Below are 27,133 nucleotides of genomic sequence, written 5' to 3'. Positions count from 1 at the left end.
GCAGCAGCCTAAGCAGAGAGGCCCAGACCTCCCTCTCCCCAGCCACCTCCTCCAGCTTATCCGGGGGAACACCAAGGCGTTCCCAGGCCAGCCGAGAGATATAATCTCTCCAGCGTGTCCTGGGTCTGTCCCGGGGCCTCCTCCCGGTGGGACATGCCCGGAACACCTCACCCAGGAGGCGCGCAGGAGGCATCCTTGTCAGATGCCCGAACCACCTCAGCTGGCTCCTTTCGATGTGGAGCAGCAGCGGCTCTACTCTGAGCCCCTCCCGGATGGCCGAACTTCTCACCCTATCTCTAAGGGAGAGGCCAGCCACCCTTCGGAGGAAGCTCATTTCCGCCGCTTGTATCCGCGATCTCGTCCTTTCGGTCACTACCCACAGCTCGTGGCCATAGGTGAGGGTAGGGACGTAGATCGACCGGTAAATTGAGAGCTTCGCTTTTACACTCAGCTCCCTCTTCACCACGACGGACCGGTGCAGCGTCTGCATCACTGCAGCTGCAGCCCCAATCCGTCTGTCGATCTCCGGCTCCCTTCTCCCATCACTCGCGAACAAGATCCCGAGATACTTGAACTCCTCCACTTGGGGCAGGAACTCATCCCCGACCTGGAGTGGGCACTCCACCCTTTTCCGGCTGAGAACCATGGCCTCAGATTTGGAGGTGCTGATCCTCATTCCCGCTGCTTCACACTCGGCTGCGAACCGCTCCAGTGCGAGCTGGAGGCCATCACCCGATGAAGCCAACAGAACCACATCATCCGCAAAGATCAGAGATGAGATCCTGAGGCCAACAAAGCGAAAGCCCTCCGCCACTTGGCTGCGCCTAGAAATCCTGTCCATAAAAATTATGAACAGAACCGGTGACAAAGGGCAGCCCTGGCGGAGCCCATCACCCACCGGGAACGAGTCCGACTTATTGCCGGCAATGCGAACCAAGCTCTTGCAACGGTTGTATAGGGATCGAATGGCCCGTAGCAATGGGCCAGACACCCCATACTCCCGCAACACCTCCCACAGGACACCACGGTCGAATGCCTTCTCCAAGTCCACAAAACACATGTAGACTGGTTGGGCAAACTCCCATGCACCCTCAAGTATCCTCGAGAGGATGAAGAGCTGGTCCAGTGTTCCGCGACCAGGACGAAAACCGCATTGTTCCTCCTGCATCAGAGGTTCGACTAGCGGACGAACTCTCCTTTCCAGCACCCTGGCATAGACTTTCCCGGGGAGGCTGAGGAGTGTGATCCCCCTGTAGTTGGAACACACCCTCCGGTCCCCCTTCTTAAAGATGGGGACCACCACCCCGGTCTGCCAGTCCACGGGTACTGCCCCTGATCTCCACGCAACATTGCAGAGGCGTGTCAACCAGGACAGCCCTACAACGTCCAGAGCCTTCAGGAACTCGGGGCGGACCTCATCAACACCAGGGGCTCTGCCACCAAGGAGTTGTTTAACTGCCTCAGTGACCTCGCCCCCGGAAATTGGCGGGTCATTCCCCTCATCCCCAGACTCTGCTTCCTCCTCGGAAGACGCGTCAGTGGGATTGAGGAGGTCCTCGAAGTATTCCTTCCACCGCCCGACAATTTTCTCAGTCAAAGTCAGCAGCGCTCCGCCAGCACTATACACAGTGCAGACAAAGCACCGCTTCCCCCTCCTGAGACGCTGACGGTTTGCCAGAATCTCATCGAGGCAGTCCAAAAGTCTTTTTCCATGGCCTCTCCGAACTCCTCCCACACCCGAGTTTTTGCTTCAGCCACTGCCTGAGCCGCACTTACACCCAAATGCAGCTAAAGCCCATAAGAAGGTGAACTGCTCTGCATGGCATCGATAAATATCCTGTATCTGTGTAAAGAGTTCATAGAAGATAAATGTGGCAAATGCCATCGCAAGTTTACCCTTGATGCATTTCAACATCTCCGCGTGTTGTTGCCTGTAGCCTCAGTATACTGAACATTATTAAACAGCAAAAACACATCTGGAATCCAGTTTGCAACCTAAATGCTGATGTTTGCAAACATTCTGCCTGCATTGCATCAGCATGTCAGCTTTGCTGCTCATTATTCTCATGCTGACTTAAGTATTTAGTGCTCAGAGACACTATGGTCGCAGTATACTCCTGATTTAGTTTTTGCCGTATGTCAGTGTCTTTTATTCCTATCCCCCTCTCCTTAAATAGCTCCAGGTCTATTTCAGTCCCACTGATACTTGAGACAGAACAGACAAATGTGTGGGCCTGAATTTAATTGCAGGTATCCAAGTTATTAAAGGCAATTTTCTGGTTTAAGTCAACTATTAAAAGGTCGGCCTGTGATTAGCTCTCAGCTTTGAAGTTACACAATATGATCCATTTTCTTCCTACAGTCTGCATCTTAGCAATAACCTCCAAGGGAATACTGTACTCAACAACATCTTTGTCATATAATTGAAAGGCACCCGGACCAGCATCCCCTATTCTAAATGGATAATTAAATCAAACACATCTTGGTGGAGTAGAATAGTAATAAAGCAGAAGCCATATTTTGCAATTGCTCAGATGTAGATGAGTGCGTAGAAGCCACACATATGACAGCTACTTTAAAAAGCACAATGACAAACTCATTTACAGGGAAAAACGCTGTGCAGCTCCCTGATCTAGGACAGTCAGCGGCTCGAACTGAGATGTGTCTGCAGCGAGGATGTAATGCTATTTTCCAGCTAGCCGCTAGTAATCAGGTTACTGTATCCTCCTCTTTTACCATCATCCCTCATTGTTACCAGCTGCAGGCCAAGCTGCAAGTAGCAGCACAGCCTTAGTGTAAGTAATGACTTGGGCTGGTTCAATGTCCTCTTTCGCTACAGTTTTTCTTAATAGAGCAGGTAATGAGGAAAGAGCACATTGAGTCTAAAGCGTTTGGTTCTGCCAGGATATGTGGAGATATGAGAGGGGCTGCAGAGTAGGTGGTTCCTGCCAGAGGAGGAATTACAAATCACTGTTAAATAAAGAATAAAAAATGATGTTTTTTAGTAGTCTTTCAGTGTTGCTCTGCTCTGCCCTTGCTATTTTCACTCGTATTAATTATAGCAACAGATGTGCCGAAACATGTCAGGAATGGAGATGACGGCGCCCTCTTTCATGACAATAATGTCAGCTTTTATTTTATCCTCCAGCTGGTGGCTCTGCTGCTGTTGGTGAAACTGTGCATACTGAGCATACTGAGGGAGGGTTTGGCTGAAGGTGCAGGTGGAGTGAGCAGTTATGCTGTATTGAACATTTAAATTAGAGGGACTGTCCGTTTGATTACGCCGTCGTGGGAGGGGCTTAACATCTGGATTAGTGTATTGTTCTCACTGGTGTCTAGACTACTTTCATTTTTGGGACAGTCGGTGTCCTCTGAACAATAATGAAAGTACCATAAGCACCACTGTAAACCACTGCTTTTCACCACACATTAAAACTCTTTATAAAAACTACACCTGCTCTGTGAGTGGGCTTGTTGTTTAAAATAAAACAAGCCAACATGTCACTACTCTTTGTCGACACATCGAGAAGCACATGAGGAATTGCTGGTATTTCACAGGTTCACCGCTTCTTTCAGGAACCCACAGATGGTATTTCTGAGTGTTAGTCTGCAGCTACTGTGAACTGACTCACCATTATTTGTTTTACAGCTCAAATAAAGACATTGCTTGACTGACTTTTATGAGCCTTGCTGCCAGGTCACTTGGGCTTTTCTGGGGACTGAACAATAAAGTCAGTCTAATAACACTGTGTAGGTCTATGCAGCCAACAGAAGGCTGTCACTGCAGGCAAAGAAACTGAACACTTTGCTCCCATGGCTATGTTTTCCAGGGGAAATTAATTTTTTATCTTCAGTACTGCAAATGTGTTATATTCAATAACTCGTTGGAATTTCATAGATGTATTTAATTTTCTTTCTACTGCTTAAACAGCCACGTCTTCTTTCCTCACTTAATCCTCAGTTGCCACATGAACAACTTTTTAATCGTGTAAGGGGAACTCAGTTGTTTCTCTCTGCTTGAAATCCTGTTTAGTTTTAATCTCACTTCACCGTGTTGTCTACAGTGTGCAGCGGTAAGAAGCGAGGTTTATTATACTCAGTCTTTATTTAAAATCATTTAACTTTTATGAAATCACTCCTCAGTTTTTAATACATTCTCCTGGTTCTCCTTCACTGAAATCCTACTGACAAACTAGCCTGCAGGTATCCAACATGCAGCACTGACACCAGCCTCCTTTTTATTGTTCATGGCACTTTTTTACACCATGTCAGAGAGGAATAAGTTTACTGCAGGAACAATAAAGGGGTAAACATGTGCTTAACACAGAAGCAGTGTCAGCTCATGTCTTCAAGGTGCTGACTGTGACTCTCAGAAATGTGGGGCCTACTCCTATGAAATGGTTTTGGTCCAGTATACCCAGTGAAGCAGTTAATGAGATGAAGTCTATTTATGTCGACTTTTGGCCTTCCTATCGGTGACTTCTCTGCTTACATTGATGGTCAAGGTAGTTAGTAAGAGCAAAGCGACATGTTAAGACAATAATGGATTGGATTTATATAGCGCTTTTCAAGCACCCAAAGCGCTTTACAATGCCCCTATTCATTCACTCTCACATTCACACACTGGTGGAGGCAGCTACAGGTGTAGCCACAGCTGCCCTGGGGCAGACTGACAGAAGCGAGGCTGCCATATCGCGCCATCGGCCCCTCTGGCCAACACCAGTAGGCGGTAGGTGACAAGGACACAACGACCAGGACAGAGAGCCTGGGGATCGAACCGGCGACCTTCCGGTTACAGATGCGCTTCCCAACCCCCCAACCGCCCCGATAAATCTCAGAATGCTTGCTAATGTAATTTTCTTTCCACAAATGCACAGATAATATCTGATCTCAGAGCAGTGAAGCCAGAGCCAGCAGCGCCTTGTCTAGCATGGTAGTCTCCCCTTGGTTTCCTGTCAGAGACACGGGGCTTTACCTACAACAGCCTGCCACAAACAGCCAGAAGCTGCTGGCTCTCAGCTTGGCAAGCTCAGGTTAAAGACAGACACACTCAGAAACAGACCTGTGCTACAGATTCCAGTGGAGTGGAAGACGAGCAGAGTCAAACCTGTTCCACATCTATATCCACAGGATGATGGACGCTCATGAGACTGAACACTGTGTGAAATGCTTTAAGTTTGTGAATAACACTGTAATTTATGTCTATGTTAGATTTTTCTGGGCAAGCAGTGCCGGCTTTGCTTTCCCTGGTGGGACGTCACTGGTATCGTTTAACTTTAACTGGTAACAACAAATACGTATATATGATTGAGTCTACGTTACTTTTATGTGGAAAAACCTCTTTGTTGTGCAGCTAACAGGAGACCTGCACAGCTCCACTGTTGTGTCTGCCTACAGTGTTATGAAAGGTGGATAGTGCAACATTAAATGTAGAGCTTTATTTAAGGTCACAAAACTGTCCTTAACCTTTGCCACACTTTGCTTCTGACAGAATATAAACTGAGTGAGAATCAGAAGATAAACGAGCTCTTTTGTTTTTGTGAGGAACAAAGATGAACAGTTTTCATGTTGTACAAATGTTTTAATCATGTGTCCAGGAAGCCTTACAGACGCTTTATCTGGGTTGAGCAAAAAGTCTTCTCATTATGTGCTGAACATTACAAGCTGCCATTCTTTCACAACTCAATTAATGAACTCGTCAACCAAAATGAGTCCATACTTTATTCAAAATCACCCGTGGAAGGAGAAGGTTATGAAAGAACATAACGACTGTGGGAGCACAGCAAAGTTATTCTTTTCTTAATCTGACTGCAAATTTCACAGTTTGACGTCTCCTGTAGCTTCAATGAATAATAGGTGACTATACATATATATTAGTACAGCTATATAAAAGCTGACATCAAAGCTTGCTCCATTGGATCTGACACCATACAAACTATCAATAGGTTTTCCTAAAACACAATCATCTGTGCACAGACGGACTTTGATGCGTTGTCGTTCCATCTCACCTTTGTGACACGATGACTGGTGTAAAGAATCAGGGGAGAAAAACAAATCAGTCTCCTGCCTAAGAGAGTGGAAGTCAAAACAAAGCCGTTACTTTGGTTTCTGAGAGCGGAGTCGCTCCTCGAGAGCGTACAAAAACAAAGGCTAAAAGATAAACACAACATGAGGCAACAATCATTCGGATTCAGGAGACAGACACTATCTCTACTTTCAAGATTAGGCTTTAAACTTTCCTTTTTGCTAAAGCATATAGTTAGGGCTGGACCAGGTGACCCTGAATCCTCCCTTAGTTATGCTGCAATAGATGTAGGCTGCCGGGGATTCCCATGATGCATTGAGTTTTTCCTTTCCAGTCACCTTTCTCACTCACTATGTGTTAATAGACCTCTCTGCACTGAATCACACTTGTTATCAATCTCTGTCTCTCTTCCACAGCATGTCTTTATCCTGTCTTCCTTCTCTCACCCCATCCCTAGCTTTCTTCCTGTTAAAAGGGAGTTTTTCCTTCCCACTGTCGCCAAAGTGCTGCTCATAGGGGGTCATATGATTGTTGGGTTTTTCTCTGTATCTATGAAGCGCCTTGAGGCGACTTTTGTTGTGATTTGGCGCTATATAAATAAAATTGAATTGAATTGAATTGAATCAACCAAGTGCCTCATTTCACAAATGTAATTCTTATTAAAGCCAAACACTTATGAAACTAGTTACTGTTGTTTTTGAGACATCACAAGGAACAAAACACATTTATTGACAGTTCGATTAGTTTTAAATCCTCTTTCAGTTTCCTTACCTCCACACACACACACAGCTATTTAGCATTAGTAGCCTGAATTATGCAGTATAAAAATGTTAATGTATGCATTTATAATGACAAACAGCGACGCTTTATCCAGCGCTCCGAGTGCTCAACCAAGCACACTGACAACCGACAAAATCTTTATTTTTCTTTGCCAAATCGAATTGCAGTTAATGAAATGTTCATGTGCCAACAAACACGTGTGAATCCTCCATGTGGGCCCAGAGCTGATGAACCAGCAGCCACCTTTCAGTGAGGCTGACACTTCCTCAGCTGTTTCTCTCACCAGGTTACACTTACAGTGTCCAGTCTGCCTACACACTCATCGGTCAGGTGGTGTAGGGTGTCGATCTCCCCCCTTGTACAGTCTAACTGGAACTGACATGCTTTTTACATGCTCTGTGATCCCATGTGAATCTTTTATGAGCCTGTGTTTCATGTTCACATTTCATCGTGAGCGTCAGAGCCACACACTTTTCTCATGCACACAGACTTTATTAATCCCACACTGGGTAGATTCACAGACAACAGCGAGAAAAAGTTCATTAAAGATATATTAGAAAAATAAAAACTGACAAATAATGTACAAAAGAGAAACCGTAGTTGTGATTGTATTAGTATCATTGTGTGTCAGCTGGCTGCCTCTTTAATAACATCCTTTCAGATCTTGACTCTGGGGGTTTTGTGAAGTAATCCTCCTGCAGTGACAAATTGCTTGAAAGTCTTGCAAATTTATTAAAAATAGAAAACTAAAAGATAAAATTACATAAGTATCTACAGCCTTTTCATGACACTCAAACTTGAGCTCAGGTGCATCCTTTCTCCACCCCACACCTGTCAGATGTTTCTACAACCCGAGTCCACCCGTGGTAAGTCCAGTTGGCTGGGCATGATTTGGAAAGGCACTCACGTGTCTGAAGCACAGATCTAAGGAGGGATATAGAAAGATTTCTGTGTGATTGAAGGTATCCGTGATCGCAGTGGCCTCCATCATCCATAAAAGAAAGTTTGGAATCACCAAGACTCTTCCTGGAGCTGGCCGATCTGGGTGATCGGGGAAGAAGGGTCTTAGTAAGGAGGTGAGCAAGAATCAGACGCTTACTCTGACAGAGCTCCGGTGTTGCTCTGTGGAGAGGGGAGAACCTTCCAGAAGGACAAGCATTTCTGAAGCACTCCATCACCTGTATGGTCCTCAGCAAAACGCAAATCACAACAAAAGTCGCCTCAAGGCGCTTCATGATACAGAGAAAAACCCAACAATCATATGACCCCCTATGAGCAGCACTTTGGTGACAGTGGGAAGGAAAAACTCCCTTTTAACAGGAAGAAACCTCCGGCAGAACCAGGCTCAGGGAGGGGCGGGGCCATCTGCTGCGATTGGTTGTGGTGAGAGAAGGAAGACAGGATAAAGACATGCTGTGGAAGAGAGACAGAGATTAATAACAGATATGATTCAATACAGAGAGGTCTGTTAACACATAGTGAGTGAGAAAGGTGACTGGAAAGGAAAAACCCAATGCATCATGGGAATCCCCGGCAGCCTACATCTATTGCAGCATCACTAAGGGAGGATTCAGGGTCACCTGGTCCAGCCCTAACTATATGCTTTAGCAAAAAGGAAAGTTTGAAGCCTAATCTTGAAAGTAGAGATAGTGTCTGTCTCCTGAATCCAAACTGGAAGCTGGTTCCACAGAAGAGGGGCCTGAAAACTGAAGGCTCTGCCTCCCATTCTACTTTTAAATACTCTAGGAACAACAAGTAGGCCTGCAGAGCGAGAGCGAAGTGCTCTAATAGGATGATATGGTACTACAAGGTCATTAAGATAAGATGGGGCCTGATTATTTAAGACCTTGTATGTGAGGAGCAGGATTTTGAATTCTGGATTTAACAGGAAGCCAAAACAGGAGAAATCTGCTCTCTCTTTCTAGTCCCTGTCAGGACTCTTGCTGCAGCATTTTGGATCAGCTGAAGGCTTTTCAGTGAGTTTTTAGGACTTCCTGATAATAATGAATTACAGTCGTCCAGCCTGGAAGTAATAAATGCATGAACTAGTTTTTCAGCATCACTCTGAGACAGGATATTTCTAACTTTAGAGATGTTGCACAAATGGAATAACGCAGTCTTACATATTTGTTTAATATGTGCGTTGAAGGACATATCCTGGTCAAAAATGACTCCAAGGTTCCTCACAGTGTTACTGGAGGCCAAGGTAATGCCATCCAGAGTAAGAATCTGGTTAGATACCATATTTCTAAGCTTTTCAGCGCCGAGTACAATGACCTCAGTTTTATCTGAGTTAAGAAGCAGAAAGTTAGTGGCCATCCAGGTCTTTATGTCTTTAAGACATTCCTGCAGTTTAACTAATTGGTGTGTGTTATCTGGCTTCATGGACAGATAGAGCTGGGTGTCATCTGCATAGCAGTGTAAATGTATGCTATGTCTTCTAATGATGCTGCCTAGGGGAAGCATGTATAATGTAAACAGAATTGGTCCTAGCACTGAACCCTGTGGAACTCCATAATTAACCTCAGTGTGTGAAGAGGACTCTCCATTTACATGCACAAACTGGAGTCTATTAGATAGATATGATACAAACCACTGCAGCACAGTACCTGTAATACCTACAGCATGTTCTAATCGCTCTAATAGGATATTATGGTCGACAGTCAGGGTCGAGGGAAAGATGTTTAAAATGATGCACAGACACATCCTTGCTGATAACCTTGATGGCTTTGGGACCCCTCTGTGAATGTCTCTGAGTGGCCCAGACCTGAGCCCAAGTGAATATTTCTGGAGAGATCAGAAAATGACTGTGCACATCCGACTTGATGGAGCTTGAGAGGCTCTGCAGAGAAAAATGGGAGAAACTGCCCAAAAATAGGCGTGCCGAGCTTGTCGCGTCATGCTCAAAAGGCTTGAGTTTGTAATTGCTTAGACTGTGAGCATTTGTTCGTGCTGTTTTTAGGTTTTTTTATTTTTCATAAATTTGTGAAAATCTCGAGCAACATTTTGGTTGAATAAGGCTGTAAGATGACAAAAGTGAAGTCCTGATCAGATGTACTGTGCATCCTGTCACTGACTGCGTTTGATTGTTACCGGTGTGAGCTGAAGAGATGGATTCATGGGTGATCGGGCCGTAGTAGTCTGCTGCACACTCAGGATCATGCTGCCTTTGCTCTCATTTCATTTAAGCCATGTTTTCTCAGTTGTCCTAGGGAGCAGCCGTCTGTAAACCCTCGGGGACAGCGTTTCACCATCTATCCCCATTATAAGGCATTACCGTCCTCTGCCTTTCCCAGAGTGTCACTTCATTTTGTGAAAGCTCTGCCATGGCACATCCTCCCCATAATGAAATACATCCAGTTCTGCTGCACTGAAATTAGGTTTACAGGGAAACTGGAACGATGATTTTCCTGTATAAATCTAACCTTATTATAGAGCGTGTTGATGAAACAGCAGTTAATTAATTCTTTGCTGATAAATTGAGGACTGCATCTGCAGTACAGTAAACATCATTGGATCCACCATTAGTTGGCAGACTTGTCATAAATAATATGTTAGCATCACTCCACAGCAGCTTGTTTTTTGAGCTTCATGTTTGAGCTGGTAAATTGAGCCTCTGAGGATTTGGTCTCTAACAGCACCATGAAGACATTTTTCTTTCAGTGGGACCTGCTTTTTATCTTATCCACATCAGATTGTTTGTAAAAACAGGGTCTTTTTATACTTCCATCATTCCTCCTTAGACAGGTAAACAAGCTTGGAATCCTTTATGTCTGTAGATGTTTGTACTGGTAATGTATATGAATATAATAGATCCACAGACTTTAGGGTCATTCTTTTAACCATCTACATGTCTTGGTAGCCGGGGGTCGGTTCGCCAGGGCCTCTGCTCCTGGGCGCCGCTCGGCTCACAACACACCCGAACCCTACGGTGCCTCCTGCGAGTGGTGGTCTGCAGGAAGATGGGCCCTTTTTCGGGCCGTGCCCTGCCGGGCCCCATGGACTAAGGCCCAGCCACCTCCCTTGGCTGCAGGGCGGGGCCGGCTAATCCTATCCCAGGCAGGGTGAGCTGTTCCTCGATGGTCTTCTCATAGAAGTCTTCTGAATCGCTCTTTGTCTGGTCCCTCACCCAGGACCAATTTGCCATGGGAGACCCTACCAGGGGCTAGAAGCCCCCGGACAACATAGCCCCCGGGATCCCTGGGACACACAAACCCCTCCACCACGATAAGGTAGCGATTTGCGGATGCATGTAACAGTACAAAAAGCCCCAACACTGGCAGCTTTTGTGTTCCAGTCTTTAACACTTTCTTAAGACTGTCTCTCATGCTTTGACCTTACAAGACAGTCTGTCCTTTGCGTGTGACACTAAAGCAAAGTCAAACAGTTTTTCTTGGGTCTGATTTGCAGCACAAACCTGACAGAAGTAAATGCTGCTGCAGGAATGCAGCAGAAATGTTTTCAGTGAAACTTCTTTTGTTGACCGAGACACTTAAAGCGTCACCAGAGCTTAAATCCACCAACCAAGCCATGTGTGGTTGGACAGGATAAGTTGATTCACTTCACAAGATACCAGACTGAATCTACTTTTATTGTTATTTTAATAAATGCATCTATGAATTGGTGTAATCTGACTTTGAGGAAGGGATGAAGATTGGTACTACAGGTGAAGTGGAGCCAGTTATAGCATAGCTCAGCATAAAGGCAGGAAGACACATGCAGTCAAACATTTATTACCTTTTAGTTTTTGTCCTGTCATTTTCAAATGTATCGGGAAAATGTGTCGAAGCCCCCAAATCAGTTTACAGGCTGCAGATTAACCACACAAAGGACTGCGCTTTCATGTCTAACATGTAGAGGAAATTAAATATGCCTCACACACACATGCTTAGCTTTACCGGGTGTTGACATGTTTTAAGTTATAATAAGAACCACTTCTTTGTTGTTATAGAGCTGTGACACTATGCTACAGTATGGTACATTAGATAACATTACAACACAAAACAATTAAAAAACAACTTTTCCGCAGCATTGACGCGTCTAATTAGTTCGAACTGCAGCGTTGTTATGGAGGAAATGAGGTAACCAAGGAATCAAAAACCTGATTAGACATGAGAAATGAATCCAGCACGCTGTGTTTCAGGATTATAATCATGTGCACATTTGAATAATTGCATTGAAATAAGATAATTTCCCACAAGCACAAAAGAACATTGCTTTACAACCTAAACAGTGTCCTTTAAATTAGTTTTAGGCTTTGAGAGTTAGACATGAGCTCTTATTAGCCCGACACTGACTTAATGTCACATTTCTCCAGTCTTTATAAAGTACTCGGGAACACGAGTGGGTACTAAATATTCTCAGCAGACAAGCCTTAGTGTAGAGTGCAGTCTTTTCTACTGGAGCATAAATTTCCTTCAGCTGCAGGAAGTAATTTTGAACATGATTTGTCTCAGCCGCCAACAAAGGAATGCTTCGTCTTAATGTGCTGCTGCAAAGACTCGCGCTGGACCGTGCGAGCCAATAGTTTGTGACAGTGATGGATGAGCTGCTGTAAGCACAATAAATTACCTAAATTATTTTTCAAGCACATCAGGTTGCAGCTTTCCGTGGCATGTTTGCTGCCAAAGTTCCCCATTCATTATAAGAAACTATCCCCATAACAAGTGTGAAGGCCAGTAAACATGGCATGAAATGTCACGCTTAAGTATCAGCAGTAAAAGTGATGGTAGCATTTATAGGTGTGAGCCTTATCCACAGTATTAGCACTACTGGGAGTCAGTTATTGACATCAACATCTTAAGGAGGGGGTGCATCGTTCTCCCTTTCCATCAAAGAGAAAAATGTATTTTTAAAGGTAACGGCTAATATATTTTTACATGTACAGCACTGTGGAACAAACTGGTCTTCAGCAGTACTCTGGGCTTTCTGGAGGTTTTTCACATATCTATGAAAAATGCCAAAACGTTCTACGGTACAGAGGAGGCCAAGACAGAGACTTAACCATGAGTTTGTACATGATGGCTGTAAAACATGGTCGAAACTCTGCGTCACGGTCTGCGTGCAGGCAGGAAAGGACCCAATGCAGGCTCGTACGCGGAGGTGAAAGTCAAAAATCAGCTTTACTGCTGGACACTAGGAAAACTTAAGTAAACCTGAAGATACAAAATAAACCGAGGGCAAAGACACAAAGGGGGAAAAATAATCCAAATATAAACAGGAATAACCAAGGCACTAGACAGGGGTGTCCAACTCCAGTCCTCGAGTGAGAGTCAGACTTTATTTATCCCTGAGAGCTGCAGCTTTTAGACGCACTCTTGTTCCCACACACCTGACTCTAATGAAGGCTTGTTAGCAGGCCTTTGCCCAGCTTGACGGCATGCTGACGAGGTAATCCAACCATCTCATTTAGCTGTGTTGGAGTAGGGATGCAGCTAAACTGTCAGGGCTCTGTGTGCGGGAAGATGGAGATGTGGATCCAAGTGCAGGACTCTGAGTCGGAAATATAACTGAAAACCACAGCTTTATTGCTGGCACCAACAAAACAGAAACCAAACATGAAAACACTAACTGGAACACACAGGCAGGATCTGCGGGTACGACACGACACTGGGTTGAGGACAACACAGGGCTAATATACACAGGGTGGTAATCAGGGAATGGGTAACAGGAGGGAGACACAGCTGGGAGATATCAGGGCTAACGAGACAGGGGGAGCTAAGCTGCACATACTAACATAAGACAAAGACTTTCACAATAAAACAGGAAACCAGAAACCACTAAATAAAGATGCAGACATGACACTGAGAGACAGACCAGGCACCGAACAGAAACTGCAATACACATGAGAACCCAAAACCAAAGAACTGATCCTTCACCAAGAACAGAAACAGATCTATAATGATAATAACAATAAACAAAGCACCAGAACATCAGAAAACAATCCATAATGCAAAAATAAACCAAAATATAAGAAACTCAAAATGCTGGGTCAACACTGACCCAGAACCGTAACATAAACGCTGCAGGACAGCAGCTTTTGAGGAGTTGGACACACTTAAGACCACCAAAGAGACTCAAACATGATACAAAATGGCATGAAAACACAAGAAAGCTCCAAACGCTGGGTGAAATAACCTAGGATTGTCACACTCTGTCACAGTTTGATTATTGTTAACTGATGGAATAATGAACGTAGACTGGAAATGCTTTCACCGTTCAATAAATTCTCGTAACTATTTCTGTTTATTTTGCAAACCAAATATAAAAAATACAGAAGGGCCTTTTCATGCTGTGTGTCTTCATGTGATTTAGGATGTATGAATGCTGATCGTAGCCCATTCCACCACATGTCCAGACGTATTCAGCTCAGATGTTTGTCTTCTTCTCAGCAGCAGACGTCTGAGTGCAGCTCTGCTCTTAAATCTGAACTTTTTGTGCAGGAACAGATTTGTATGTGGAGAGTCTGCCTTATTTATTTACATCTCCTGTTTGAGTCAGCCACAATGCTCCAGTGGACCGCTTATTATTATTATTTGCCACCATATATCAGCTCACTGCACTCAGTAGTGCAGCAAACATTTTCCACTCAAACCCACAGAGGATAAGCTCATCCCTGACTGTGATCAATTTTCATTTCCACAGAGGGACCCAGCTATTGTTTGCGGCTTCTCTCTGAAGCCAAGAGGAAAACATGAAAGAGGTGAGACGCTAGAGGTGAGCCAGCAGCGCAAAGACATGCATCAGAAACCACTTCATACTGTGGCTAACATGGCACACAAGCTGTGTCCACGACCATAAAGTAAAGAATTGATGTTATGTCCTTATTTATCACCATATCTCAATATATCTGTGATCTCTCAGTGAAACTTTCATCTACCAATGGTTGATAAAAGTCACTATTTGCACTTTGGTCGTTAATGCTGTTTAAAAAAATTATTTATTCCCCATAAACCAGAGGTGTCCAACTCCAGGCCTCGAGGGCCGGTGTCCTGCAGGTTTTAGATGTGTCCCTGACCCAACACAGCTGATTTAAATGACCTCCTCAACATGTCCTGACGTTCTCCAGAGGCCTGGGAATGAACTAATCATTTGAATCAGGTGTGTTGACCCAGGGTGAGATCTAAAACCTGCAGGACACCGGCCCTCAAGGCCTGGAGTTTATGCAAATATTAAAAAAAAGTCACTTCTAAAGTAAATACACAAATTGTGTAGTCATGTATCTTGGTGAGGGAGATATATATATATATATATATTTATTACGATACACAAAATTCACGGTTCGGTTCGGTACTTTGGTGTCACGGTTCGATATTTTTTCGATACAAAAAAAATGTTGATGCCTTTTTATTAATTTGTCATTTATTAAATTTTCACGGCACATTCTGCACCACATCTCTGTGCGTTCATCATTTGTTTGAAGCCAGCTCACCTCCTGCAACCACTTTTCCGAGAATACGCGCTTCTTTTGTGGTTCGGACTCCTTCTGACATTTCTTTGGAGGTGGAGGAACATCACAGTAATTGCTTAAAGGAGCTTCTTCGACATCTTTAAGAGTTCTAAACAAATGTCTGTCCTCCTCCTGAAAATCTTATGTACGCAAACACGCGTTGCAACTTCTTATCTTGTGCACGTTTTTTATTTTGACAGCGAATGCGCACCTGCGGACCACTTATGTGTAGACCTGGTTATTTAGCTCGTCATATTGCAGCCACAGAAATTCTTTTGTCCATGAAACCATAAAGCTGCACTTTCTTTTTGCCTTATAGTCTGATTTGTCATAACTTTTCCGTTTTGTGGTAAGCTTTTCTTTGGCTGTCACTTCTTCACCCTGACCTGTCTTATTTGGCTCAGCAGAACTAAAATATATATCCTGCTGCTTTTACACACGCACTCACATAACGCTCAGCGATTCTCTGCGCGATCAACCTCTCACATGTTTAAGCTTGCTGCGGGAGATTTCACTTGTCATGTTTGCATAGTAAGCTAACGATTGATAAGACGATGCCAGAGGAATTGGTGCAAATTATCATCACTCACCAATCAGTGCTGTCGCTCTCTATACACAGTTCACGCGATTGCAAAGTGAAAGCAAAAAACAAGCGCAAATTCAAACACGATTTCAATATGTCACATATTGACTGTGGCTCACCGACGCCAATGACATAATTACCCAGCTACATTTCCGAAAGAATGCAAAAGCATTGACATATATTTTTCCTTCCTACGATAGGCCGACGAGCAGAGCAGGGCAGCCCGACTGGAAAAATCGCTAGCGATTTTGCGAGCCCTGTATCTGATTGAGGAATCACTCATCTTTGGAAAAGAGAGTTTATTACAGAGAAATGTCTCTTTCCAAAATAAAAGCTCTACTATACGCTTCTTCTGGGCTATATTCTCAGCAGCATATTAAACATATCAGGTCCCCATAAGGAGAATCATGTGCTAACGGCTGTCTAAATGACTCGGGTAAAGTTTGTAGCATGCGTGCTTGTTGTTTTTGTCTGCTTCCACTTGTCTTTGCACGAGGATGATGTCGGAGTAAATGTGCAGTCATATTCGTTGTGTTCCCACTAGTGCTGTCAGCGTAAATCTGAAATGAGGTTAACGCCACAACACGGCAAATCTCCGTTAACGAGCTACCGCGGATTGCCCCGTGTGTGGGGCTGGACAGCGTCAACACGTTAACGAGCTAACTGCGCTAACGCACTAGTTCCCACCCATGTAATTGAGCATTGCGTGGCACATCTGACATACTGTTTTACTTTAGTCCATGACGCGCTTACCTTCAGGGTCATACGTCACATGAAGACCAAAATAGTTCCAGACGCCAGATCTGAATGAGGGTGGGGGAGGTTCAATTTGCCATGTTGCAAGGCGAGCTTAACTTCTGTCTAGCTAGCTTGCCCTGCGCTCAGTGGATCTGTGTTCGACTACTCCGCCTAGGCTGCACTGTCGAGCGCAGATCCACTGAGCGCTCGACACAGACAGCATCGTCAGAAGGAAAGTTGATAAAATAAATTAAAAATGTTGTATTGTTTGATACATATGTGTACCAAACCGAAAGCACTGTATCGAACGGTTCAATATCGATACCAGTATCGTTGCACCCCTAATAAATAAAATATATATATATATATATATATATATATATATATATATATGAAGCCATACTCGCTCGGACTTGCCCGGATTAAACAGGTCTGCGTCAGGTGATGAGGAACCAGGGCACCCTGATGAGAAGTGGGCTACTCCAACAGAGAGAAGGACATCGTTGGGCAAGAGAGGAAAAATAGGCCACTGTTGGAATGCTACTATATTAACCCAAGCAGGAGAGGTTACATGAGGGGGATGAGGGACCTATGGGATCTTTGATACCCAACATCCACGCTAACTGAGAAACAGTGATAGACGTAGTGATGCCAAATGACAGCAACATCAGCAAAAAGGAACACGAGAAGCTGGAGAAATACCAAGGGCTCAGAGAAGAGCTGGAGAAGATGTGGAGGGTGAAGGTAACAGTGGTTCCAGTGGTAATCGGAGCACTAGGTGCAGTGACTCCCAAGCTAGGCGAGTGGCTCCAGCAGATCCCAGGAACAACATCGGAGATCTTTGTCCAGAAGAGCGCAGTCCTGGGAACAGCTAAGATACTGCAGGACCCTCAATATACAGGATTTATCAATAAGAATACTGCAACTTGAAATTCTTTTTTTTTAATGTAATGAACATAAGTATTGACCCCAAGTTCATCTTGGGAATCCTCCGCCTTGAAATTGTACGTCTTGGTGGGCTCTGGCTGGTTAAGGGTCTTTGGAAGTGTTCGGCCCATCGTTTGTTTTGCTCTTCTTGGGCGATCGAGAGCTTCCCATTTTTGTCCTTGACTGGGACGTTTGCATTGGTCCTCGATCCAGTAAGCTCGTTTACGATGCGGCATAGGGTCTTGGAATCATTCCGATCCGCTGCTTCCTGAGTTTCGGCACCTTTTCATTCTAGCCATTTCTTGTCTTTCTGACAGCTTTTCTTCACTAGCCGATCTAATTCTGCGTAGCGTCGGGTTCCTGCCTCTCTGGCTTGTTTGGTTTTGGCCTGCTCTCTTTTGAGCTTCGCAATTTTTCTCTCATCAATCAGTTCCCATGTTCACTTCTCTTTCCTCTGCGTCTTCCGACGGTGTTTTGGGCGGAGTCCACAGTGGCGTCCCTGAGGCCAGTCCAGAGGTCTTCGACGTCTTCCATTTCTCCAAGGAGGGTGAAATGATTTTGCAGCTCTAAAGTGAAGGCATTGACAACGGTCGGGTCCTTGAGCTTCTCGATTGCGAACGGTGCATTTGTTGCGATCCAACATCCGCTTTTCGACATGCCCTTGCATCTTGCAAAGCCGACCTCCATTTTTGGCTGATGCAGATAAAATCAATTTCATTGAATGTACGCCCATCCGGTGACCGCCATGTCTTCTTGTGGATCTCTCGGTGCTGGAAGTATGTATTTCCAACGCACAGCCCATTGTGCTCGCAGAAGGATACTAATCGTTCGCCGTTATCGCTTAGATGCGTTGAAGATGCATGCGGTCCAACCACTGTCTCCAATCCCAATCGGTCGCTGCCCAGCTGGGCATTAAAGTCTCCGATGAGGATCTTAAGGTCGTAATTCGGGATGTCATTAAAGACGTCTTGCAGCTGATCATAGAAATTGTCCTTGAAAGCGTCTTTCGTATTGTCCGTTGGTGCATAGACTTGCACAATGGTCGTCTTGGCGTGTCCAAATCCAAAACGAGCTGTGATGATGCGGTCGTTAACAGGTTTCCAAACAACGAGTGCTCTCACGGCTTCTTTGCTCAATACAAACCCCACTCCATGTTCATGTCGATCTTCTTGACACAAGTACAAGATCGTCTTGCCATCGCTGATAATTCGGCCACTCTCTATCCACCTCATTTCACTGATTCCCAGGATGTCTAGCCGATAATCGTCAAACTCCTTCAACAGTTGAGCCAGCCGTCCGCTCTGATATAACGTGCGAACCTTCCATGTCCCAATTCTTGTGATGGTTTTGGCAGAGAATAATGCTTCCATCGGGCGCTGGATGCCATTTTTGGTTTCTTCCAGCACCATCATCCCGTTTGAAGTAGAATTCCTGCCACGTTGTCCATAACTTCTGCTTTCGTTTGTCGTTTCTGTAGCGGTAGGGTTTTTACAGGGACGGGTTGCTAGCCCGACGCCCAACCCTCCTCCTTTCTCATCCGGGCTTGGAACCGGCCATGGTGGAGTTAATTAAAAACTACATATTCTAATTGGAGTTAGAGACAGGTTTGAACAGCAGCGATCACTTCAGAGCTGATTAAAGCATGTAATAGTTGTGCCATTTACTGAAATTTCAAAGTCTTAGACCGAAAGATAAATGCTTAATAGCCCCATATGAAATATTGTTGTTTAATAAACATCTGATTAAGCTCAGATATGTTTAAATATCTTTAATTCTTCATATTTAAAGTCTCGGTGTCTCCTGATATAATCCCACGCTGACTCCATGACACTGAGATTAGGGCTCCGTGGGAACCAAATCATCTATAATAAACTTCTACGACAGACTCCTTGTTTTGCCATTGGCTGAAGAAACTGCTTCCTAATTTGGGAGCGATCAGAACCCCGTCTGAAGTAATGGATTACTAAAAACAGTAACGTGTAATAATTCAGAAAAACAGAAAATCTGCCACCTTGTTGAGAAATTAAATTGAACAACACAGAAGGTTAGCCAGGACTGCAAGCCAGTACAAAGTGAACACAAACCTGGTGGACCGTCTACTGCTGGCTCACGTAAACACTGCACACAGAGAAGATTCAGCTATTTCAAATCTCCTGCCATTCGGTCTAAACAACTAACAACACATTTTTTAGGCTTCATCGAAGCCTTTTTGATGCGTCTCTGGCCATGTAAATGCTGGCTTATCAAGACATGTTATAGTGAGAACGTCTGGAGAGAGGGAGCAGGTGGCTTTTGGGACTCTATTAAGAGCATTAGGCTTTCAAGGAACGTCTCCCTCAGGCGCATGCATTTTGCAACATGATCAGTTGAGGAAATTAGCGGGAGAAAAGCCTAATTCATTTTACTGGAAAGTGGAATTGTGAAAAAGCCCTAATAAGATCTAGCTAAAAGGCTGCGTGCTCTCCTCCGTCTGAACAGGCAGCCTGACAAAATGAAGAAACTCAAACGTGATGAGCAGAGGTTTGTCTCTTGCTGGTCAGCAGATTTCATTGCAGGAAGACAAGCCATTTCCTGAGATGAAATGTGTAGTCTCCTGTGAAGTGGTGATTCAGTGACATCCGTGTGTCTTAAAAGGATTAACGGCGTACAGTACTATCTGTCTTCTGGCAGTGGGCAAAACATGACGTGAGGGCGAGTCGCTGTTGGTTTCTGCAGGACAGCTGCTGCCACAGAGTCAAGGTGGAGAGGACGACAGTAGGAAAATCAATTTGACCTCTTATATAATCTGTTTTTACTGTTATGTAATATAGCGTTAGCAATTATCGGACGGTATTAGGACAGTTTAAGCTCGGAGGGTAAGTTTGAGTGTAGCTAAAGATCCTGGATACAAGTGCACACTTTGATCGTTGCAGTGAAGCATTCACAGCAATAAACTCTGTAGGAAGCTGAGAAGTAATACTCCACAGGCATATTAACCTATCAGCAATCAAACTGTGGACCTTTTGATTATGTTATTTAGTTTTGTCATCATCGGTTATTTATAGTAACACCAAGGCCAGAGGGTATCAAGACCAAGACAAAAAAGTCTTTAAAGCAGCCAGAAGCTGCTTCGTTTATGGGTGTAAGCATTTTATTTTGTGATGCACTCGCACAGCCCTCACTGTCTACTGTCTCACTCACTTACTGAGAGGACAGACGCACGCTCCACTTGACTGTCGTGTCTCTCACATAATGATATTATCCTATATCCTCGCATGTGATTGGCCACAATATGGAGGCTGTGTTTTGAGTTTTGTTCAAAAAAATAACTTCATATAAGGAAAAATAAATATATCACATCTGCAGGACACCTTCAACTAGTTTTTTAATTAAGCAGCAAGGCAGAATAAAGTCGGGGCTGTATCAAGACACGAGGACTAAACCCCGATTCAACCAGACCCAGAACTGATCTGGAATTAAAACAGGACTACAACAGTTCAAAATCAGGAGTACTGAGGATTTAACCAAGACAGAACCAGAATCAGAACTAGATGATAGCAGCACTAAAAATCATCATAGACCTGCACGACACTTATTGTTTAATTCTACCAAAGTCCACTATTTAGATTCAGAAAGGTTTATATAATTATTCAGCCTTGTTGTGCAAACAAGCTGCAAAACTTAATAAATATAGAGTTTGAAACATAGCAAATGGAATCTAAAAAGTTACACTGGATACAAGTTCTGATGAGTTTTGGCAAACAACCATGTGACTAACAGGTGTGTCTCACCTGCTCCTGTTCATCTCTGTTCTGTCCTCATTCTCCCTCCCTCTCTCTGCTCCTCCCTCTCCCTCCCTCTCTCTCTCTCTCCCTCCCTCTGTCTCCCTCTCTCTCTCTCTCCCTCCCTCTCTCTCTGCCCCTCTCTCTCTCTGCTCCTCTCTCTCCCTCTCTCTGTCTCCCTCGCTCTCTCCCTCCCTCTCTCTCTCTCTCCCTCTCTCTCTACTCCTCTCTCTCCCTCTCTCCCTCTCTCTCTACTCCTCTCTCTCCCTCTCCCTCTCTCTCTCTGCTCCTCTCTCTCCCTCTGTCTGTCTCCCTCTCCCTCTCTCTCTCGCCCTCTCTCTCTCTCCCTCTCTCCCTGCCCCTCTCTTTCTCTGCTCCTCTCTCTCTCCCTCCCTCTGTCTGTCTCCCTCTCCCTCTCTCTCTGCTCCTCTCTCTCCCTCTCCCTCTCTCTCTGCTCCTCTCTCTCCCTCTCTCTCTACTCCTCTCTCTCTCTCCCTCTCTCTCTGTCTCCCTCTCTCTCCCTCTCTCTCTGTCTCCCTCTCTCTCTGCTCCTCTCTCTCCCTCTCTCTCTGCTCCTCTCTCTCTCTCCCTCTCTCTCTGTCTCCCTCTCTCTCTGCTCCTCTCTCTCCCTCTCTCTCTACTCCTCTCTCTCTCTCCCTCTCTTTCTGTCTCCCTCTCTCTCTGCTCCTCTCTCTCCCTCTCTCTCTCTCCCTCTCTCTCTGCTCCTCTCTCTACTCCTCTCTCTCTCTCCCTCTCTCTCTGTCTCCCTCTCTCTCCCTCTCTCTCTGTCTCCCTCTCTCTCTGCTCCTCTCTCTCTCTCCCTCTCTCTCTGTCTCCCTCTCTCTCCCTCTCTCTCTCTGCTCCTCTCTCTCCCTCTCTCTGTCTCCCTCTCTCTCCCTCTCTCTCTCTGCTCCTCTCTCTCCCTCTCTCTGTCTCCCTCGCTCTCTCCCTCCCTCTCTCTCTCTCTCCCTCTCTCTCTCTGCTCCTCTCTCTCCCTCTGTCTGTCTCCCTCTCCCTCTCTCTCTCGCCCTCTCTCTCTCCCTCTCTCCCTGCCCCTCTCTTTCTCTGCTCCTCTCTCTCTCCCTCCCTCTGTCTGTCTCCCTCTCCCTCTCTCTCTCGCCCTCTCTCTCCCTCTCCCTCTCTCTCTGCTCCTCTCTCTCTGCTCCTCTCTCTCCCTCTCTCTCTACTCCCCTCTCTCTCTCCCTCTCTCTCTGTCTCCCTCTCTCTCCCTCTCTCTCTGCTCCTCTCTCTCCCTCTCTCTCTGCTCCTCTCTCTCCCTCTCTCTCTGCTCCTCTCTCTCCCTCTCTCTCTGCTCCTCTCTCTCCCTCTCTCTCTGCTCCTCTCTCTCCCTCTCTCTCTGCTCCTCTCTCTCTCTCCCTCTCTCTCTGTCTCCCTCTCTCTCTGCTCCTCTCTCTCCCTCTCCCTCTCTCTCTGCTCCTCCCTCTCTCCCTCCCTCTCTCTCCCTCTCTCTCTCTCTCTATTAATGAACAATAAACTTAGTGTACATGTGCTCCTACATTTGATGAAAGTGATAGAAACAGAAGCTCTGTCTCTCTTTATTCTGACATTTAACTCATTCAAAAAAATATTTCAATATTTATTTATCCAAAACAAAACAAGTTTAAATTGATGTTTAACAGTAAAATGATGTTTTTATGTTTTCTCCCTAAAGTGTAAATATCTGGTTTAAACTGTGAATATACTGCTGTGTGCTGAAGTTCCTCTAGTTTTGCATAGAAATATACTGAACAACATACAAAGCATAATAAATAAAATAACATCTACCAGAGTTTGTTCTTTGAAAGAAGCTCCTCATGTCCATTCTTGTATATCAGTGCATTACTGATTTATTGAGCCGTGGAGGGAAACAACTGAAAATATGAAACAAACATGTAAGCTGAGACTCTCTAAAGAAACAGCGTTGTTGTTGTTCGGCTTTTCATTTCGCCGTTTGTTGATTCACTCGAAGAACAAGTAACGTGATATGGGTCAAGTGATCAGTTTGACATCAATCTTTCGTGATTCACCGTCATATTTACATTATTGGTACAGTACGAATGATTTGCTTTGGTACCTGCTCAAACTTCAGCTCTCCTCTGTCTGCAGCAAACTCGCAGGCAGCAGCTCCCCCCCCCCCTCGCTCACATGCTGTGCCCAGTCGGCTGGTGCCTGAGCTCGGATCATACCAAAGTTAGGGGGACTTTACGACTGTGCGCTATGTGCTTCGAATATTGTGTGTAGTTTTTGTTTTATACAGTTGTCAGTCAGGCATCTAACGATGAAACAGATTTCACTCCAAAAGACCCCGGGCTTCTGAAAAAATGACCCGGGCTTCTGAAAAAATGACCCGGGCTTCTGAAAAAATGACCCGGGCTTCTGAAAAAATGACCCGGGCTTCTGAAAAAATGACCCGGGCTTCTGAAAAAATGACCCGGGCTTCTGAAAAAATGACCCGGGCTTGAGCTCAGTAAGCCCCCCCCTCCAGCTCTGCCGGCGGTCGACTCCAAATCTCCCGACCATGTCGATCTGAGAAAGCAAGACCGAGACAGCGAGACCAAAAAAGACCAAGACCACGTAAAAGTGGTCTCGAGACACCCAACCATAGTTAGTGGTAAATGGACTGATTCTTGTATCGCACTTTTCAGCTCTCCAAAGCGCTCTGTACAACATTCACACAAACAAGTGCTTTCTGATTACCATCCACACACCGATGGATGCATCAGGGAGCAACTTGGCTTAATGTCGAGGATATTTGGCACGCAGACTAGCAGGAGCCAGGGATCGAACCACCAACCTTCCTGAGCTACAGCCACCCCGTGCTCATCCAAATGATGAATGATCATTTCCTTGATTGTTGATTGTTTTCCTTTTTTTTCATCCTCTCAACTGGTCTTTTTTACTATATAATAATTTTACTATCCAGATTTTAACAGGCTGGCTTCAGTTTTCGTGGTTTTCACCTTAACAAGTTAAATATATGCAGGAGAAGAGGAAATACTGAAAATAGTGTAGAAACAAATCACAGTTTAATTTTTTAGACCAAACTTTTTATATTACCTCTTGCAGTTGTAGCCATAGTGGAGTCAAAGCCTTACACTCTGTATAATGAGCTCTTTATAATCATCACAGTGTGCAGAAGTGCTGCTGTGGACAACCATACTCATCTGTCCACAGCCCTCCACATCGTGCAGTGACCTTCGTTTCATTGCCATAGTCTTGTGGAAATGTGTTTAGTTGATGTGTTGATTATCAGACAGCCTGTAGTATTTGTCCATCATCATAAGGTAAAGTATGCTCTGTAAGAGGCCCTGGATGGGGTCGAGTTGTCCAACTGTCCTGACACAAGTCGTTGTTGATCTCACTGTTGTAGGGGAAAGACTCTAGGGCTGCAGATAAGACTGTTGCCATGGTCCTGAAGGAGATACCAAGTAAGGCGTCATCAGAAGGGAAGCCCCTCCTCACAGTGACTACCAAGGTGGGCAGATGCATTTCAGAAACACCCCACCCACCCCCAATCCCAAACCCACCCCTGGATTAAAGCAGAAAGTCCTCCTGTGTTGGTCACACTGAAACACGAGCTTTGAGTGTCCTATAACTGACCTCTACTGACTGTTGTATCTAACAAAGAAGCGAAAATTATTTCATTTCCAGCTGCTCTATGGGGTATAAAACCCACCTAATGCATCACTACGTTTGCACAAACACAGCCTAATGATGTTACCATCTACACAAGTAACCTCAAATTCACTGCAATTATTCATGCGACTCTTTATCTTTTCCAATTAGCCTCTGCAACACTGGTAGTGCTCCTCCACGTCTATATTTAACACTGTATGGGGATTAACCACACATTTCGTGTCCCATTCATAATCGGGTCAGTCAAACTTCCTCGTGAACTTTTTACACCTCATAAGCAGCTAATCCTCAGCACAAACAGTCTGTGAATGCATTTCCAAAGATGCGATGTCACACAGCATGGCATTGAGCTGTTGGTGGTGTTCTTTGAACCAAATTACTGCAGCCACTGCTGAGCTTTTCACTTCTCTGTTGCTTTTTAAGTGGTAACGCTGGAGTCTATGCACCGAGTGCCAGTATGAGTTTTGTTGCCCTGTGCTTGATTGCTTCTGTGGGTGCTGCTGCTGCGTGTGTCTATGTTTTAATAAGCTGTAGCATGCTTTACTCCTCTTTTATTTTCTAATGCAGTGTCTGGTTTGATAAGCTCTCATACAACAGATATACTTTTCCCACTTAAGTGTGGGGGGGTGTAATTATAGCCCCAAATTGTTTGCTGAGTCGACACCAACAGAGTACGATTTAAAGATTTAAACCGAAGAGGGTCAGGCAGGAATCCGTGATTGTTAACACACGTTTCCTGTATCTGACATTTCTGCTCATTTAAGATGCTGCAGTGAGGCTGAAATCAAACTAATGGAAATAATAGATCAATAACTTATTCTGAGTTTGGATGTTAGCAGCTCATATTTCTCCTGCTCCTTTACATTGAGTTTTATTGCTGCTTCAAACAGGCAACGCGCCATCAGTTATGCTCAGCGGGTCTGATCGACCACCAGAGAATGAGGTGATAACGGCCTGTTGAGTGTGCTGGCAGGTGGAGGAGGCCGCCGCCATGCACGAGGCTGATAACAGCTGATGATGACCATTCATGGTCTAAAAACATTCAAACTGGGGGGGGTTTACATTTTATAGCCTTCAAATGTCAATAGTCTTAAGGCCCAGCATTGAGTGAAAAGAACATGAACACACATGTCATCACCTTTTGTGTTTCCTTCTCACAGTGCAATGATGACAGCAGGTTTCCATAAGGCCACAGGCTTCAGCTTTGAATCAAAATAACAAACAATAACAAAACAATAGAAAACCTTTCATTTCATTTATTTATAAAGCACGTTTAATAACAACAGGGAGCTGACCAAAGTCTGCACAGAGTAACAGTTAAACAATGACATTGACAACAACGACAGGTAAGAAAATTAAAAGAAAATTAGGATCAAAGAATTGGTAACTCTCACAGTTTCGAAAGCGTAAGAGAGCGAAAGAGTAAAAAATATGTTTTAAGATGTGATTTAAAAAGAGTGACAGTCGGGGCCTTTCTAATGTGGAGAGGTAGATCGTTCGCCCGATCTCCTCTATGAACCATCCGAGACTTATGTAAGGAGCAGGCGATCGCTTGATCGAAGGGCTCTAGAGGGCGTATAAAGCTGCAACAGGTCAGACAAATAGTCCGGTGCCAATTAGCACTTTATAAGTCAAAGTAACATTTTAATTCTAAAACGCACTGGAAGCCACTGAAGGCTCTTCTCACTATTGTCTTCACATAATTATTAAAATGACCAAATACAACAACTAATTAAAGACACAAACTCAGAGGCCCATCATACATACTGAGCAGGTCACACATGCATGCACTGCATAATGTGTGTGAGTGAGTTTCCTGTATCCACTCTTTTTAAAAAGGTAGAAAAATATGTCAGATTATAACATTTAAATCATATTTGAGTACCACAGACATGTAACAGTAACCACTTTGCTTGCTTTTGGCACGCCCTTCACCAAACCCCCCCAGTGTTCGCGCACTGTTGTTTAAACATTTTGTGTGCTAAAATGATTAAAGGGTGTGTATGAAAAAGTCTGCAGATTTTTATTTTTTAATATCTGGATTGTCAGTTAGTCAAAATCACCAGTAAAATAATCTTAAATGACAGCGTCAAAGCGAATGCTGGATGTTGTTTCCACTCGGCTGGACTCACGGTTGAAGTGCTCTCCAGTGGCTGAGGCAGCAGTTTGAGTCCCTGCCTGATGTCACTTAGCAAGTGACGGAGGCTAAGCCACAGCCGGTGGTCCCTTTAGCC

The 27,133-nt window shown here is 44.7% G+C and overlaps 1 protein-coding gene across 2 annotated transcripts in view; it reads left to right on the top strand.

The window, feature by feature from the left end:
• The window catches only part of pex5la (peroxisomal biogenesis factor 5-like a), a 108,464-nt gene that overhangs the window by 23,513 nt on the left and 57,818 nt on the right, over positions 1–27,133 (top strand). Inside the window, exon 2 of one of the 2 annotated variants that reach the window (XM_006803311.2) lies at positions 24,634–24,738. The exons of the other annotated variant lie outside the window; for it this stretch is intronic. Coding sequence (XP_006803374.1) covers positions 24,634–24,738 — 105 coding nt within the window. The remainder of the gene's footprint in view (positions 1–24,633; positions 24,739–27,133) is intronic. 2 annotated transcript variants of the gene reach the window in all.

Source organism: Neolamprologus brichardi, chromosome 23, assembly GCF_056152115.1.
Source record: "Neolamprologus brichardi isolate AB-2024 chromosome 23, ASM5615211v1, whole genome shotgun sequence".
Classification (NCBI taxonomy): Eukaryota; Metazoa; Chordata; class Actinopteri; order Cichliformes; family Cichlidae; genus Neolamprologus; species Neolamprologus brichardi.
The sequence above is the reverse complement of the archived record's forward strand: the minus strand, read 5'-3'. Positions and strand labels throughout refer to the sequence as shown.